Genomic DNA, 16,964 nt, shown 5'->3' with positions numbered 1-16,964 from the left:
CGCGCTAATCGCCAGTGTACACCTTTTGAAGCAGAATTTTTTTACGTAAGATGAAATGCCTAACATTGGGCCATGTCCTGGCAAAATATAAAAGAAACGGATGCTCAAAATCCTTGTTTTTTCGAAATGTACCTTAACATTTTCCTGTTTGAGCAGATACCTGTAGGGGGTATACGCACGATATATAAACCAGATAAAAGAGCATTAAAAGCTGAGTGAAGTGATATAAAATAGGGTAGTGAGGAATGTCTACAGTCAGAGAAATCACGCGTCGAAGTTGGAACAAAACCGCACGAGAGAGCATGGTCGTCATTTTTTTTTTGTATCACAGAGCGTTGCTTCTGCGCGCCAAAATTTGCGCTCGAACTGCTGGCCTGTAGGCATACTAAAGCATAAAAAAAATTCACTGCAGTATCTTTTAAGACTCGGTAGATGTAAGTGTGCAAACACCGCAAAACTGGAACACTCGATGAGCTTCTAAATATAAAAAATAATAATAAAAATTCAAGAGGTCAATGAGACCTCCCTGCCAGAACTGACGTGAAGCCGGCCAGCACATAACAAGGCTAGCAATCGCTGTGCCTTTGTTCGCCTCATTCGAGGCTGCTGTCGACAAAGAGTGTGTCTCTACGTTATTTATCATGAGAACCGAAGCACAGGCGTTCTCGGACATCAGTAGTGTAGCCAGAAAAATATGTTGGGAGGGGTTCTATAGGGGGGATATGTCTAATTGAGTGAAAAAACAAACAAAAAAAAAACGGAAATGTCAGCTAGGCTATTGCCAGCTTGTCTATTCCGAAAAAGAAACTGAAAAATAAACGAAAAGAAAGAAAAAGAAAGGAACTGAGAATAAACAAAAGAAATAAAGGAAAGGAAAAAAATGAAAGAAAAACAGGCACGCAGTGCAGTGCAGTACAGGCACGAAAGAAAGTTCCAAGAATGTCCAGTCAGAGGGCAGGCGCAAGGCCCAAGTCTTTTAAGAAGCGGAGCAGGGCCGTGGTGATGGCCCACTGAGTAGGGCGAGGGACGGGACCGAGGAGGGTGGCCATGGACAATGCGTTGCAGCCCAGCTGTATTAGGCGGCGATGGAGGGCTTGCCGTTGTGGAATGTGCTGCTGGCAATGCAGAAGACAACGAGGAATGTCGCCCACCTCGCCACAGCCGGAACACAAGGGTGAGCTGGATTGGCCCATTTTGTAAAGAAGCAATGGGGTGCGGGCAACGTCGAGATGGAGGCGGTGCAGCAATGATTCCTCCTGAGCACTGCAGCGACACACAATGAAAAAGGTAACCGAGGGGTCGATGGACTGCACGTGACTGTTGTAGGCGACAGCCTGAGATCTAAATGCTCGGGCACGGGCTGCACACCGGCGGTGAATGGCTAAATGGCAAGCCGAAAGTGTAAGTGATGTACGTGTAAGTACGTAATGTACGTGTAAGTGATGTACGTGTGTAAGTGTTATTCGCCACGCTGTTGCGTGTTGCCTATATTCGCCGTTATATTGCATAATAAAGCAAATGCTGTGCAGTAGAAGGCCAGTTGTAAACGATCATATTTATTTATCTTAAAAAACCCTAGGGATCCGGTGGACAAGAGTTTTAATGTTTTTAATATGTTTTTAATGTTTCTTAATGTCAATATTGTTGGAGCAAATCGTACGAGACAGAGCAGCTTACATAGGCGTGATGTAGCAGTCGTTTCAAAGGAACGGTCGCATCTGGAAACCCATCTATGAAACCGGTACCACTATGTTCGGCATCAGCAGACAATCTACCTGGATAATTTTTTACGTCCGAAAAGTACTTCGATATTAAATACAAGCGAATTTAAAAGATCAGCGCTGCTTTGCGCGGCCGCAGAAGCTCCCGCGACGTGACGTCACTCCCTGAGCGTGATGGAGTGAGAGCGCGGCGCTCAGAGGAGCAAACGCGCCGTCCAGTCGCGCCTCGTAACTCTGAGACACCCGCACGGCCGCGGCGTTCCCTTTCTCAAGGTCGCGCCCTCATTGGTTCTTAGGGAGTGACGTTTTCTCGTGTTTCCAGAGAGGGAATCCCGGAATGCTCTCAACATCCGGCGTCTGCTCTTGTCATGTATTCAGTCGAAAACAGTCAAACTATGTCACTCTTTCGCGTGGGATTTTTGATACCGTGGTCAGCGACCCATGAGAAATAAAATGACTCTGTAGTTTCGAAACCGACTGGAACGGGTGCCACCGTCCCTTTAAAGTACCACTATACAGACTACGAATGTCGGCAGAATTCCCCCTGAAGTCGGCCCAGGGCGCATACTAACCCCTCCTGTCCCCCACTCCTTCCTGCTGTCCTCTCTCCATCTGTCCACGTCTGTACGCCGCCCATAGCCACAGTTGCATCGCGGCGCTTACACGGAATAAAAAAAAACTATACAGACTAACCGTCATGTATTTGTAATGTATGTCCCCTCAATCTATGTGTCTTGCTCTGTATTCTCCCTGTGATCCTCCAGATTGCCGGTCAGGTATGCTGCCCTTACAGCACTATTCGCGTGACTTTCTCGTGAATTAGTGAGTGTCAAGAAATCGGGACAAACAGGTCATACGCTCCTTTCCACTCCCTCTTACTCGTACATGTTTCCTCAACATGAACACTTGAGCCAACAGTGAGCTGTACACATTTTAGATGACATTTAACACACAGTTGACATCATTGAGCCTGTCAGGCAATTCCGTTGACGTGCATATATTTAGCGCCTATAGCAAATAACTGCATTGAAACAATAGCCCGATATCACCTGCTATGCGAAGAGCACATAGCGAACAGCCACTCACTTGCATAGGGCCCGATATCGTCCGGCGATCTTGTACCAGGCGTCGTCTCAAAATAGCCAGAAGCGATATCGGTTGCTGGCAGGTGACGTCTCCCAAGGTGCGGACGTCCGCTATATTAAACAGGCGCGAGCAGTGTCCCCGAACAAGTGCTTGTCACTGTATCCCTGCCTGCAAGTACAGGGATGACATCCTGGATGTTGGCCTTGTTAGGCCTAACTTTATGCTTGACTCGAGTCGCATTTGCGGAACGCAATTTCACCGTCGACTACAAGAACAACACGTTCCTGAAGGATGGCGAACCGTTCCGTTACGTTTCCGGATCGGTGCACTACTTCCGAGTGCCGAAGCCATACTGGAAGGATCGTCTGCACAAGTTGCGTATGGCAGGTCTGAACGCTGTTCAGACTTACGTAGAGTGGAGCGGTCACGAGCCCGAACCTGGGAAGTATAATTTCGAAGGAGACTACGATCTGAAAACATTCCTGAAGACCGCGCAGGACGTGGGTCTACTGGTGATCTTGCGTCCGGGGCCGTATATCTGCGCAGAGAGGGACAATGGAGGTTTGCCGTATTGGCTTCTCCGGCAAAACCCCAACATGCGCTACAGGTACGTGTTTCGAATTGCTTGCAGAGTTCGGTGTCATAACGGGATCAGTCAGTGCGTGATCCCTGCTCACTTTGTCGCGGGGGCGTGTCCAGAAGCTCACTTATGTTTTTTTTTTTTTGGTGGGGGCGTTTCTTTTATTTCATGTTGCTGGAGCGGGTAGCGAAGTGGGAGGTGGAAAACTAACGTAAAACCGAATGTTTTGGGGGCGATTCCCCTGCTCTTCACTACTTTGGCAACAACAGTGCTGTGTTTCGTGGAAGGGTGCTCCACCCAACGTGTTTAAAATACCGTGCAGAGGCGGAGAGTTTTCATTTTCCCGGGGGGGGGGGGGGGGCAAGGGCGCTCCGCGAAGTAAGTACTGTGGCAGGGGGGATATGTTTATTAAGAAAAAAAGGAAAGGTAAGCCAGATGGATGTCGACTTGTTATTCTAAAAAAAAGTGAAATGGGGAAGACAAAAAAGGCAAAGAAAAGAAGAAAGCAAAAGAAAACAAAAAGAAGGAAAGAAAAGAAAAATGAAGAACACAAAACTAAAGCTGAAGAATCACACACTCTGGCGGGATCCTATGATGTATGCAGAACTGGTATAGAAATAAGAGGAAGGAAGAACAGAAAAGAAAAAGAAGAAAAAACAGAGAGAACGTAAACAGTGAACATGTGCACAACTGAAGACATTACGCCTTTGAAAACTGAGTGCAAAAGGAACAAAATGCATTGAATTCTCGGTGTTTGACCCGAAATGCGCGCAATATAATGAATGTGGTCAATGAAATGGAGCAGCGGGAGTTGAACCCGCTCCCAACGGATATGCGTTCCGAAGATCCTACCGTTACACCTCGCAGCTGCTGGTACCTTTCGACTGCTTCGTTTCATTGATCTGATTGCTTTGGGCGAAATTCAGGCCATGTGTTGTGTCATCCTCTGTGTTTCTTCGCCTCACCTTCTACTGTGATAATGAGTATGGTGGGCGGATACATATTTTACAAATCGCAAGATGCATTTTTGGGGTTGGTGCCTCTTCGCTCTTTTGACCCGCGCGCGCCGAGCCCCAAAGGTTGGTGTCAATCCCTTAGCGGGACTTCCCGGGGGAGGCGGCGCCCCCTAGTTCATATTGCCGGCCGGGGGGGGGGGGGAAGGGGGGCAAGGGCTACCGCGCCCCCTCGCCCCCCCGCAGTCGGCGCCTATGATACCGTGTATCAAGAAATCTACTTGTCCTAAAATTATGAAGTCAACCGTATTTACCTTCGGCGAACTTACGCCACGACTTATGACAACTTTGATCGTTTCTCCGTAAAAACAAAGAAAACAAATCGAATTTTCGTAATTTATTTATTTCATTTACCCGAAACGTCCTTGCGGACATTACATGCGGGAGTGAGGTTAAAGAGAGAGAGAAAAAAAGAAAAAAAAAAGAACCTGAGAAAGGGACAGACAAATACTTTGTATGCACCCTGTGAAAATACATCAGTTTACAACAACAACAACAATAAATGGAGAAGTTACAAGACCAGTTTACAAGATCCCATAGAAGTGAGCGCATAATCGGTCGAAACATTGAGTAGTCGAGTGGTTGTAGTCGAGTAGTCGAGAAACTTGTTGTTGTTGTTGAAGTACATTGTTGTTCGAGGGGTGTTGTACCATGGCGTGTGACTCGCGAAGGAATGATAGTGGAACGATACATGGTATCAGCTACCTGCGAGGGAAGATCGTTCCAATCAGTCACCGTTAAAAAAAAAGGAAAAAGAACGAAAAAAGGTAGAAAAAAAAAATAAAAGACCGAAAGAACTTATCGGTGCGGTAATCATGCGATCTTACACTGATGACTCAGCCGAGGGAAGAAAATGGAAGAACGACGCACTTGAGAAATATTTGCAGGAATATGGTGTGAACGAACTTGTGAATGAGGGATATCCTTGCGGCAAAGCGGCGTTTAGTAAGATTTGGAAGGTGGAGCTGCATTTTAGTCGACGATACGGAAAAGAAGCGGGAGTAATCGCCGACAGTGAATCTTGCAGCTCCGTTAATTGAGCTCCCAAATTCGCCATGTGAACGCAGCGTGTGTTTCTTTTCTTTCCTTTTTATTGCTAGAAACAGATAGCACATGTCGGATACCCATACAGGGTACACATACCGTTCTGCAATAGTTATAGAAGAGAAAGAAAAAAAGCAGCGCAAAATGTTGGTAGGCCGCAAATTCTCCTTCAAGTAAATGCAAACAGCGGCGAAAGAAGGATATGGAAGTTCCTTGTTCCGTGCTTCCGTTGATAGCGGCAGCAAGGTTATACGTCAGTTGTCCGGGCCAACAATGGGAAGCCAAAGTAAATAGGTTTGTCACTTCCCCCCCCCCCCCCCGCCCCCGGCGCTTCCTGCATTAACTTGATGGACCGACGGTGGCCGACAATTTACCCCAAGACAGAAAGTAACGTTGCATTCACGTGGCGGATTGTTTTGCAAAAACAAAAAGAAAAGAAAAGAGAAAGAAAGAAAGAAAATCGATCAGTGTGGTCGTAAGTTGTGGCAAAAGCTCGCTAGAGGTAAATGTACCGTTAATCTCATAATCCTCGAGCAAGCGTAATATTTTTATATAATTTTTTAACGTGTGAGGTGAAGCACCCTGTGCATGGCATTATGGGGCGCATGCCGGACCTCTAAGGTGCGGCCTTGGACAGCCTCCTCTCGAGGTCCGCGTCTGATTGCATCAATATGTACCCCCGCAACCGCACCCGATCTCAAAACCAACAGCACTGAGCACCGTCCAGCTATTCTTCTTCTTTCGCAGAACCTCAGACAAGACCTACTTAGCCGCCGTCGACAGGTGGTTGTCCATCTTGCTGCCCATCGTCAAGCCCTTCCTATACAACAACGGAGGTCCCATCATCACCGTCCAGGTTGAGAACGAGTACGGCCAGTACGGCGCCTGCGACCACGCGTACATGCAACACCTTGTGGACACCTTCAGGTCTAACCTCGGAGAGAACGTAACGCTATTTCGCAATGACGCCCCGAGCGAGGTCGCCTACAAGTGCGACGCCGTCAACCACACTCTAGTCACTGCAGACTTCGGTCCAGGGGTCGACGTGAACAAGACCCTTCAACTTGTGCGCGACGCTCAAGGTCCAGGTCCGCTCGTTGTCACGGAATACTACCCTGGGTGGCTGGACAGCTGGGGCAAACCTCTCTTCCACGCGAACGACACCGCAGTTCTAGGCACATTTGAAGAAATACTAGAGCACAATGCTTCTGTGAACTTGTACGTGTTCCACGGCGGGACCAACTTTGGGTTTACCAGCGGTAGCGACCCTCCACCGCAGATAACGAGTTATGACTTCGGTGCCCCCTTATCTGAAGCCGGAGATCCGACGGAGCTGTACTTCAAGATTCGGAATATAACCGGAAAATATCTTCCTCTACCCGAGGGACAGTTGCCTAGGCCATCGCGCAAGTTGAGACTGGGAAAGGTTCACATGACCTGCGGACCTTCTCTGGACGACGTTATGTCCTACTTCAGAAGGAAGGGGGCATTGAAGAGAGCAACGTCCGAGTATCCCATTACCTTCGAGGAACTGGGACAAGACGGAGGATACGTCATTTACACAACAACTGTGGGCTTTCAGCCCAACAGCCCGGCACTTCTGTCAGTCCCTGGTATCAAGAATCGGGGTTATGTGTACACGAAGTTTACGAAAGCTGTCTTGAGTTCTGATCAACTCATCATCAGCGTGCCGGTCGTTGTGGAAAAGGGCGAGACACTGAAGATTATCGTCGAGAATACTGGGAGAATCAACTTTGGGGTTTTGAATCACGACCGCAAGGTAAGTCACGGCAAAAGTGGGAGCAAATGGGTATGGGCTCTGCTGAATCGATGCGAGTTGTCCTCACGCAGGGTATCCTGGGCAATGTAACTCTTGACGGCAAGGTGCTCACCAACTGGACCATGGAAGCGGTACCCATCCCGCGGAACGGAGAGAGCACCGAACTGTTTGACATGCTCGAGGAAGTCGATCCGCGTAACGAAGGTGACTGCGCACCACCGCGGGTGTACTTTGGGAAATTCAGGCTTCGATGGCACGAGAGAGCTTTGGACACGTTCCTGGACCCGACTGGATGGACGAAGGGAGTTGCCTTCCTAAACGGATTCAATCTGGGACGCTACTGGCCAGTTGTTGGACCACAAGTGACACTTTACGTTCCTGGGACTTTGATTCGTCGGCGGTGGAGGCGCAACTTGGTCGTCCTTCTGGAAATGGAGGGTGCAAACCCTTCGTATTGGAAGACTGTGAAGTTCGTCAGTGAACCTAATATCGACGGGCCCACACCTGACGAGTAACTGACCGTCTGCAGAGAAAATAAAGAGTGCTGTTCTGAGAGGAAATAAGTCAAAGATTAGGATGAAATAAAAGGACAGTATGTGACGCTGATTGATCATATTTTTATTTATTAATTTGTTAGAGACGATTTAGCCTTGGGAGGCACGGCAAATGACACGGGGTGCTTGACGAGGCCATGCCACCCAACAAAATGCAAATGGCAGCAGGAAGCTGTAAAACGGAAATCAACGTGTCAATTAAAAATATATAAATCAAACACTTGCAGATTAATAGTTGTGTTACAGACATAGAGCAATTCACAGCGCTAATACATGTCTCTCAGAGTACATGAGAACGTTTACTTGAATGGTTATAACATTATACAAATGAGAATATATAATATATCGTATATTTGTAAGATTTTACCAACATGACAGCGCGAACTTACTCTAGGAGGTGGCACTTAATGAATGAATAATTTAAAAGATCACGGCTGTCATGCCACATTTCACACTACATTGCTGGAAATTTACGTCTTCTGAAGCAGCTTTAATCGCTTGAATTACTTTGTGTCTGGGGGCGCTATTTTGCAAGAGTTCCAGGCATTTTTCATCGTAGGCGCTGTTTAGGCCATAATTCGCGAGGCAATGCAGTCTAGGTAATGTACGGTAATCTAGGCACGCTACCCAGAGCCGACAGTGTTGTCTGTGGTTTTTCCTGGGCTTTCCTCGAACGCTTTCGGACGTATGTCGGCACAGTTCCCTTAGAAGTCGGCCCAGGACGCACATTCCCCCAGGGCGTAAGTCGGGACGTTGCCCACCTCTGTGAGGCCGATCACGGCGAGCACTTTCACCACCATCACCACCACCACCACCACGGTCATCTAGGCAACCCTGAGTTGTTTGATTTCAGTAATGTGGTATGCATAGATTAAATTTCGTGCAATACTTTGCCAAAAAGGCATAATTATAAGTGTAATATAACCCATAGCGCGTACTCCTCGTTTTTGAACGGGTAGAAGACGGTCTAGATTTGTTTGGGTCGTGGACAAAACTTTGAATAAGGGAGTAATAAATCTGACGCTTTGCCTTTGTTGGAAGAAAATTTCTTACCCGATTTATTGATCCCACCCCAGTGATCGATGGAGATCAGTTCTTAGGTGATCATGATCAATATGTGAAGACCAGGAAAGGTTTTCACGGAAAACGACGCCCAAGAAACGGACCGTCGACGACTGTTTAATAGTAGTGTTATAAAACTTCTTCTTCATCTAACTGTATGGTGTCTGGCGCTATGTGGTCTCCCTGGTGGACACCTGCAGCGTAGTGTGAAGACGTGTCTTGAACGTGCGACTGCGACGCTCTGCCATGAGCATCACTGTTTCCCTCATTCTCTTATTTTCACATCAGCGTGAGAACGGCTTAATAGCGGTTGACGAAACTTCACTTGCAGCGTATTGGGGAGTAAAAAGACCTTTCGGACTGAACAAGGTTCTTTTATTTTATTTATGTTTAGTTGCAGTTTGTTTGATTCTAACTTGCCCTTGTCCCATCCTATAGTTGGCAATTCCCCCCCCCCCCCCCCCCCTCGCACTAATGGTGTCCTTTTCCAGCCGGGGCGATACACGATAAATAACGGTATCATATCGTAGTCAGAAAAAAATCACATGCTCGCCGAGGGCTTCTTATGTTGTTTTTGGCGTCACCTCGCTACAGAAAAAGAGAGGAGGAGGCGGTGGTAATGGTGCAGCACGTCATCCTTTTCTGTCGCATCCCCCCTTGCGGACCGCACCCCCCTAGGGACGCCACTGCTTGCTTCCCTCACTTACCTAGACGTCCCTGTCTTCATAAGTCCATGACATCAACTCGTGAGACTTACACAATATAGACTGCACGCAAACAACGAGATTTGGCCGAGGCAGACCAACAATTAGGGACGACACACACTCTACTCCACCATAGCACGAGCATGACAGCCTACGATGTGTTATTTATTTATTTTACTTTTCTCATTTCACCGTGGCTATAGCAGTATTGTTTACTATACTGAGAGCGTCCGCCTATGAATGCGACATTGAATGAAGGCTACGCCCATTTTGGGTTGCTGGACTCAGAGTGACTGAAGACAGAAGATTGGCTGAAGACTGAATACGTGTTCCTACATTTCTTTAAAATATCTTGCAAGACGTGCACATCCCAACGACGTAGAATTACTTGTGTAGTGTGTAAGCGTGACACGGAAGCAGCACTTGGGCAAAACAGGGTACTGACAGAACCAGACGGGTTGTCCTGCCGCAGCTCTGTAACAGCCGTTCCATTACCGGAAACAGTAACGGAAACGAAATTGAAAAGCTGTTATCAGAAATGGATAACGGAAACGAAAATATAGCAGTAACGGAAATGGAAACGGTAAAGAAAATACATCCATTACCCTTCCCTGCAAACTACGCACTACACATGAAAATGGAGGCATTACCAGAATTGGAGCTTTGTCCTCAGTACGGCCTTGAATTCCAGAAAGCCCTTTATCTATCTGCACGAGGTGCCTTGGTGAAGTCATCTTAATAAGCTGCTGTTCTTTTTGTCCATTCAAGGATTCAGTGAAAACTCATTTCCGTCGTCTGTTATTCAATAGTTACAATCACGCTGTGTCACATATTTGTTGCCGAATTTAATTGCTCCTGCTGTCTACGAAATAACACGTGGAACGTCTTGTCTGTGTCCTAGAAAAGGTAACCGGTGTGATTCCATTGAAAATCTTGTGAACATTAAACGGCGAGTAACACTAATTCAACGGTGACTGCGATGCCTTTCGCACGGTTTGTTTGTAAAGCTGTAGAGACCTGCTCTTCTTCTGAATTTTTGTAGCTACGGTTATAACGTAACAAGAAAAACAACTAAATTTTAATATCACGATGTTTTTGCTCTCGAGCGCTTCTCGACGTGTCTCCCATTCGCAGCAAAAACTACGCAAAAATGTACACATGGGAGCTCGCTGAACTATACAGGGACTCGTTTGCCCGTCGTCGCTAGCTGGCTCTGCGAAAAACTCCAGCGTAATAGGCTTATACATGTTTACAGACACAGAGAATCCAATAGGGGCTGACGGTATTTCCGCTTCTTAGTACAAACCCTTGAGCCGGCGTACGAGTATAGGACGATATCCGATACGCGTTATCAATCTTGGCCGCTTCGGCCTTTAGAGAGAAAAACGCGTGTTTTGCAACAGGGAGGATGAAAACGTGACTCCTCAGACGATAGTCATATGCTTCAAATGCTTGTGTGAACGGTGCTCTTCATGGCGACACTTGTGAGTGCAGCATGCTAGTTATTTATTTTTATTTATGTATGTATATTTTATTGTTTCCACAATGTGGTGGAGCCGGAGCAAAAAGCTACCAATGTAGCTTGGCGGAGGCCCCGGAGTGATATTCTTCTTAAATAAACGATTTCTGGAGTGTAGTGTCGATTCTGATTAGCGCTTTCAACTTCATTTCTTTCAAGTTTGTGCTGGCCAAGAAAGCGCCTCTCGATACCATTGTGGTTGTCACGGGGTCGCCCCATCGGACTCGGGTCGCGTGACTTTTGTGGCCACAAGGTGGCAGGCATATTAGTGTTTGCCACTGACACCAATTGGAAACGGCGGCCAGGACAAGGGGGCATCTAGGGGGCGTCTGATACCACAGGTCTATTCCGTGGTCGTCATCTGCAGCGTGAATTTCCTAGAAGCGGTTGGCAGTACCGCTTGCTTGCCCTCAGCATAAAGTAACTCTTACGTGCGTCAATGTTTCTTGTTCTCTAATCTTGAGCTGGGCTTTCAGGCTGATTCTCGGTTACGAAATTTTGCTTGCGCAGGTAATGTGAACATCGGGTACAAGCACCACCATGCACAGCTGGTTGTTTGTCCTGCTGGGAGCAGCAGTTTGCAGTGTCCACCAAGCGTTTGGAAGGCGATCCTTCACCGTCGACTACGAGAATGACCGCTTTCTCAAAGATGGGGAGCCCTTCCGCTACGTCTCCGGCAGTATGCATTACTTTCGGGTGCCGAAACCATACTGGAGGGATCGGCTGCATAAGATGCGTATGGCCGGGTTAAATGCTGTTCAGACCTACGTGGAATGGAGCCGCCACGAGCCTGAACCGGGAAAGTACAATTTTGAAGAGAACTACGACTTGCCGACGCTCTTGCGCACAGCGCACAGCGAGGGCCTGTTGGTAATTCTGCGTCCAGGGCCTTACATCTGCGCAGAAAGGGACAACGGAGGGCTTCCCTATTGGCTTCTACGGTTGAATCCTCATATGAAATACAGGTAAAACGCGAGACAAAAAAAAAAAAAAAAAAAAAAAGAAGAGAAGGCAACTCTTTTTGAAGCTGACTTCAAAGTGTTTAAAGTATTTGTATCTATATGAGCATTCACCTTTAGATTACAAGTGCACGACTTATGCCATATAGAAGCTAGCATATACACCCAGAGGAAAAAAAAGACCATGCAGTTGACGAGAAATTTTGTTGCTAAATTTGATCTCAAAGACGTGTAGGAGGGTATCTGGTGGGCAGGTGCGCTAGTGGGCAAGTATTTTATTTTATTTATTTGTTTAGACACACTGCAGACTCAACTTGAGGTTATTGCAGGAGTGAATGAAAAAAAACTGATTAATTGATTGATTATTTAAAAGAAAACCAGGGAGAAATTGAACTTGCTTCCTGACTTGTTCTGCTACTCCCAAAACAAAACAACAAACAAACAAATAACCCAAAACAAACAAAAGTACATTCCCCATCCCCAACAATTAGTGTGTTAGTACACTAGGTGCAAGTTGCACCTTGAAGAAAAAAAACTGTCCCGAAGACGACCATAGCATTCAACGCCAATGAACAATGCCATCCACAGCATTCAACTCGGTGCATGATCCAACGTGAGAAAAAAGCTATACTTAAAACAGTCTACATGCGTACTCTATAATGTTGAGTCTATGTGCACTTCTTAAAGAGAAAGAACCAGCAAACGTAAGGTACTCATCAAACGGAATTTTTATTGGACGATTCACTGTCGAATGAAATGCCCTTCGCCGGAGAGGCCGACGCCTAACACATGATGGAGTGAGTCATAACTGTAACAGAGCTGATCACGGAGAAAATAGTGTGTCATAGCTTGATAAGACAACCCGAATCGCTGTACTTTGAATCGCCTCCAGTTTAGTGATATCTGTACTGCGATAAGGACCCATACTTCACATGCATACTCTACAATAGGACAGACTGTTTTAGATGATACTGTAATGTTTTATATGATAATAACATCGTCTCCGCGGTTGAAGATTTTAGCGTTCGCTTTAAATAGCCATTTTTTTTTTCTAAGCCTTCGACGTGCATCTATATAAGTTTAGTCCATTTCAATTTCGGGGTTAACATTCTCCCCAAAGTACTCAAATCCACATATTTTACTGATTGCCCTTCCATGTCTACCGCGATTAGAAAAGGCCATGACAAGACATTTTTCTACATTAATATCTACGTCCCAGTTAAGACACCAATTGACGATTCCACCTAGTGATATTTGTAAAAACTAGTTAAATGATCGTGCGCCATATTGCGTTTTATGGGATTTGCCAGGGATTATGATATTTTTTCATGCAATCCCTTGACACATACAGGGTGTTTCAATTAAATCACCGGGCTAAACAATTCGTGAACGGGTGCACCAAACGAAGAACTTTCCTTTTTGCAAGTGTCTGTCCGATACCACCTACAAGCTGCGCACCGTGTGAATATGAGCTCATTATTTAAATAAAAATTCAATTGAGTTTCGTGAAAAAACGACTTCTAAAGCAGGGCGCCGCCGGTATTAAAATGGGTACTGCCCCTTTTGGAACCTTAAGTGAATGCCTTTTAGAAAAAAATCTGCCACCGAAGCGGGTCATCTGTTGCTGTACTTAATTGGTTTCGGTTTACATATTTTTGTCGCGGCTGGTCGCGGCGAAGCGCAAGAGGACGTAATTAACTAGTGTAATTCATTGGTGTGAGGACGTAATTCATTGGTGGATAAGGAAGTGGAAAAACGTCCTTTTGCCCTCCACCTGCCTTGCCTGAATTTTTATTTAAATAATGAGCTCATATTCACACGGTGCGCAGCTTCTAGGCGGTATCGGATAGATACTTGTAAAAAGGAAAGTTCTTCGATTAGTGCGCTGGTTCGCGAATTATTGAGCCAGGGGTTTCACTGAAACACCCTGTATGGATCAGCCAGATAGACGAAATTGGGATCTGCTGAGCATCTATAAAGTTGTAAGCACACACATGAATTATAACAGATTGTACTGTACTGTACTGATTGTACTATATTATTGTACTGTTTATGGTTGTCCATAAAGTGGGGCGTGTTCCTGAGAAGTTTCTTTTAAGGACTGTTTCGAACTTCTTCTCTCGAACTCTTCTCGGAACCCTCTGAACAAGGGAAATTTTTCATTCGCCATTTGTTTCCAAAAAGTGTCTTATTTTTTATCATTTCAATGCCACGCTCAACTCTTACGCATGGTGGTTTGCTGGAACTCACAATGCGTTACAACAAGTCACCCACTGCTTACACCCGGATCACTTTGTCGAAGCAAATAAAGTGTGACGCTTGAAGGTCAACAGCTTTCTAGATTCTTGCGTTACGTTCCTGTTCACGCGTCTCTCTACGCTCAGGTTCCTTTAGCTACAGGTTAACTTAGAGCACGGTAGAACTGTTAATAGAAGAACTCCACAAGACGCGGTAGGAGATTGCAGGCACATACCGATTTTGAGCATATCGCTACTGTGTCACCATGAAACCGAGAAAAATACCACCATTGTCTTTCAGGACTTCGGACAAGACGTACATTGCTGCCGTCGACAGGTGGATGTCTGTCTTGTTAACCCTCGTGAAACCTTTCCTCTACAAAAATGGGGGTCCCATCATCACGGTTCAAGTTGAAAACGAATACGGCCAATACTGCGCCTGCGATCACTCCTACATGGCGCACCTAGCCTCGTACATGAGGACGTACCTCGGCGAAGACGTTATCCTGTTTCGAACTGATATTCCCAACAGGAAGATGTACAAGTGTGACGCTATCAATGGGACCCTAGTCACTGCTGACTTCGACTCCGAGTCAGTGGTCTCTCAGAGCCTACACGTCGTGCGAGAAGCGCAAGGCCGAGGCCCTCTAATTGTTACGGAATATTATCCGGGATGGATGGATCACTGGGGACGACCTCATGTCCGCGTCAACCATTCTGCGGTTCTCAGCACGTTTGAGCAGATACTAAAGTACAATGCCTCCGTGAACTTTTACATGTACCACGGCGGAACAAATTTTGGATTTTCAAGTGGAAGCAACGCTGGGGTAGGGCCACAGCCTACGAGCTACGATTATGGTGCACCGCTGTCTGAAGCAGGAGACCCAACGGATTTGTACTACAAAATACGAGCCATAACAGGAAAGTACCTTCCTTTACCGCATGGACAGGTCCCGAAGCCTTCGCCGAAGTACAGCCTGGATAGAGTTAACATGACCTGTGGACCCTCTCTGGATGAAGTCATGAATTTTTTGCGGCGTAAGGGCCGCCTGAAGACGGCGAATTCAGTGTACCCGATGAGTTTTGAAGAGTTTGGACAGGGCTTTGGCTACGTGTCTTACACGACGACAGTGCCATTTCAGAGTAGGAGCCCCGCGGTTCTGGACGTTCCTGGTATCAAGGACCGTGGCTATGTATTCACGAGGTACACGAAAGCTGTGTTGAGTTCGTGGAATGGCGTCCGAAGCGTTCCGGTTGTGGTAGGGGAAGGGGAAACCCTGAAGATTATTGTAGAAAATACTGGAAGGATCAACTATGGCGTTAGGAATCATGATCCTAAGGTAAGACAAACTGAAAATATAGTGAGGGTTAGGTATGTCGTTTCTGAGTCTTGATTGGGAACCCATTCTGGGCAGGCCTTATCAGACCCGAGACGTGATATCTTGTAATTATCCCGAGTTTGAGTGCTTTCTGCATTTCTAACACGTTGGATATAGCAGCCACAGTACAGTTTGTTGACACAGCGTAGGATACTGTGTTTGTAGATTATTTAGTCTCAATCCGAGGCTAGTGTGGTGGAAGGGTGGCAGAACATGCACGTATAGAAAGAGGTAAAGCATACGGTGGTGTGATGTTTGGAGACACAGACAGACCACTGCGCCGGCGCTCGCGATTATGGTTTTATCGAAACGTGAAGTCACGTGAAGGAAAGTGAAGCGTGTTATCAGTTATAAATTTCAACCTTGCACCTGGTTCTTATCGTGCGCGCTGTTCAATGAACACTGTCTCTTTTTTTCAAGGGCATCCTCTCAAATGTCACACTGGACGGTGAAGTGCTCACAAACTGGACAATGGAAGCAGTACCAATTCCAGATACGAAATTCCTCAGTGAATCTTTCGACTTACTGGATGAAGCCATGTTCAATGACTCTGAGAACTGTTCAGCGCCACGTTTTTATTTCGGCAAGTTCTCCCTTCACCAACACGAAGAGCCCCTGGACACGTTCCTGGACCCGACGGGATGGACAAGAGGTGTGGCTTTCATGAACGAATGGAACCTCGGCCGTTATTGGCCAATGGTTGGACCACAGGTGACGTTGTACGTTCCTGGTGCGTTCATTAAACCTCATATGAAGACAAACTTGATCACCCTTGTGGAAATGGAAGATCCCATGCCTCGTAGCATGACGGTGACTTTGACAAACGTTCCTGAGCTCGACGGGCCGACACCAGTGAAGAGACTATCACACGGACCAAATAGTGTTGGGTTCGGATTGAAACGGGAGAAAACAGCTCTGTGTCATTAAAAGAAGAGAACTGTGACGGTATATGATCCTTCTGTAAGGAGGGTTCTGAACGCTTTTCGTTTAGTATATCATGCTACCAGACTAGTATGCGGAGTTTTAATGGCAAGATTTGCATTGACTTCTTTGTACTCCCTAAAAAATGAAAGTATAAAATGGTGCTTTAGATTTCGCGACGGTATTGTGCACAGCATATCAAACTATGGAAGCTTCCTATGCACAGAAAAGCGAATGAAGAAATGTTCGTCGCCATTTCCTCTGGCTGTGCATTGACGGACTGTCATTTGCGCATTGACGAACTACTTTTTTTTTTTCATGAAAGCGATACTATTGTATGTTGCGACGCTCTCATTCAAAGTGCAGTATAGAGACCTTGACTGACTGGAAGACATCTGCTGAAAG

At 46.4% G+C, this 16,964-nt stretch overlaps 2 protein-coding genes across 4 annotated transcripts; both read left to right on the top strand.

Moving 5' to 3' along the window:
* The first annotated feature begins 2,870 nt into the window (after positions 1-2,870).
* Positions 2,871-7,830, top strand: LOC135391071 (beta-galactosidase-like). Its single transcript, XM_064621167.1, has 3 exons — positions 2,871-3,414; positions 6,192-7,224; positions 7,296-7,830. The coding sequence occupies exons 1-3, from the start codon at positions 2,990-2,992 to the stop codon at positions 7,737-7,739; spliced, it is 1,902 nt and encodes a 633-aa protein (XP_064477237.1). The 5' UTR covers positions 2,871-2,989; the 3' UTR covers positions 7,740-7,830.
* Positions 7,831-10,880: 3,050 nt separating this feature from the next.
* LOC135391070 (beta-galactosidase-like) lies at positions 10,881-16,736 on the top strand. Of its 3 annotated transcripts, none has more exons than XM_064621166.1 (5): positions 10,881-11,028; positions 11,223-11,483; positions 11,574-12,028; positions 14,561-15,599; positions 16,059-16,736. In XM_064621166.1, exons 3-5 carry the CDS (start codon positions 11,604-11,606, stop codon positions 16,563-16,565), a joined length of 1,971 nt encoding a protein of 656 aa, XP_064477236.1. In that variant the 5' UTR covers positions 10,881-11,028; positions 11,223-11,483; positions 11,574-11,603; the 3' UTR covers positions 16,566-16,736. The 3 variants fall into 3 exon arrangements, with proteins under 3 accessions (XP_064477236.1, XP_064477234.1, XP_064477235.1); XM_064621164.1 differs by having other exon boundaries at positions 10,882-11,028; positions 11,223-11,494; XM_064621165.1 differs by lacking the exon at positions 11,223-11,483 and having other exon boundaries at positions 10,882-11,028.
* Positions 16,737-16,964: the final 228 nt, after the last annotated feature.

This window comes from Ornithodoros turicata, chromosome 4 (genome assembly GCF_037126465.1).
Source record: "Ornithodoros turicata isolate Travis chromosome 4, ASM3712646v1, whole genome shotgun sequence".
NCBI classification, from domain to species: Eukaryota; Metazoa; Arthropoda; class Arachnida; order Ixodida; family Argasidae; genus Ornithodoros; species Ornithodoros turicata.
This window is presented reverse-complemented; position numbering and strand designations above follow the sequence as displayed.

Bases quoted from the DNA above. Each gene is read 5' to 3' on its own strand.
- LOC135391070 (XM_064621166.1), top strand. From the start codon at position 11,604: ATGCACAGCTGGTTGTTTGTCCTGCTGGGAGCAGCAGTTTGCAGTGTC. The intron at 12,029-14,560 runs GTAAAACGCGAG...ATTGTCTTTCAG, and splicing joins AATCCTCATATGAAATACAG to GACTTCGGACAAGACGTACA. The intron at 15,600-16,058 runs GTAAGACAAACT...CTTTTTTTCAAG, and splicing joins TTAGGAATCATGATCCTAAG to GGCATCCTCTCAAATGTCAC.
- LOC135391071 (XM_064621167.1), top strand. From the start codon at position 2,990: ATGACATCCTGGATGTTGGCCTTGTTAGGCCTAACTTTATGCTTGACT. The intron at 3,415-6,191 runs GTACGTGTTTCG...CTTCTTTCGCAG, and splicing joins AACCCCAACATGCGCTACAG to AACCTCAGACAAGACCTACT. The intron at 7,225-7,295 runs GTAAGTCACGGC...GTCCTCACGCAG, and splicing joins TTTTGAATCACGACCGCAAG to GGTATCCTGGGCAATGTAAC.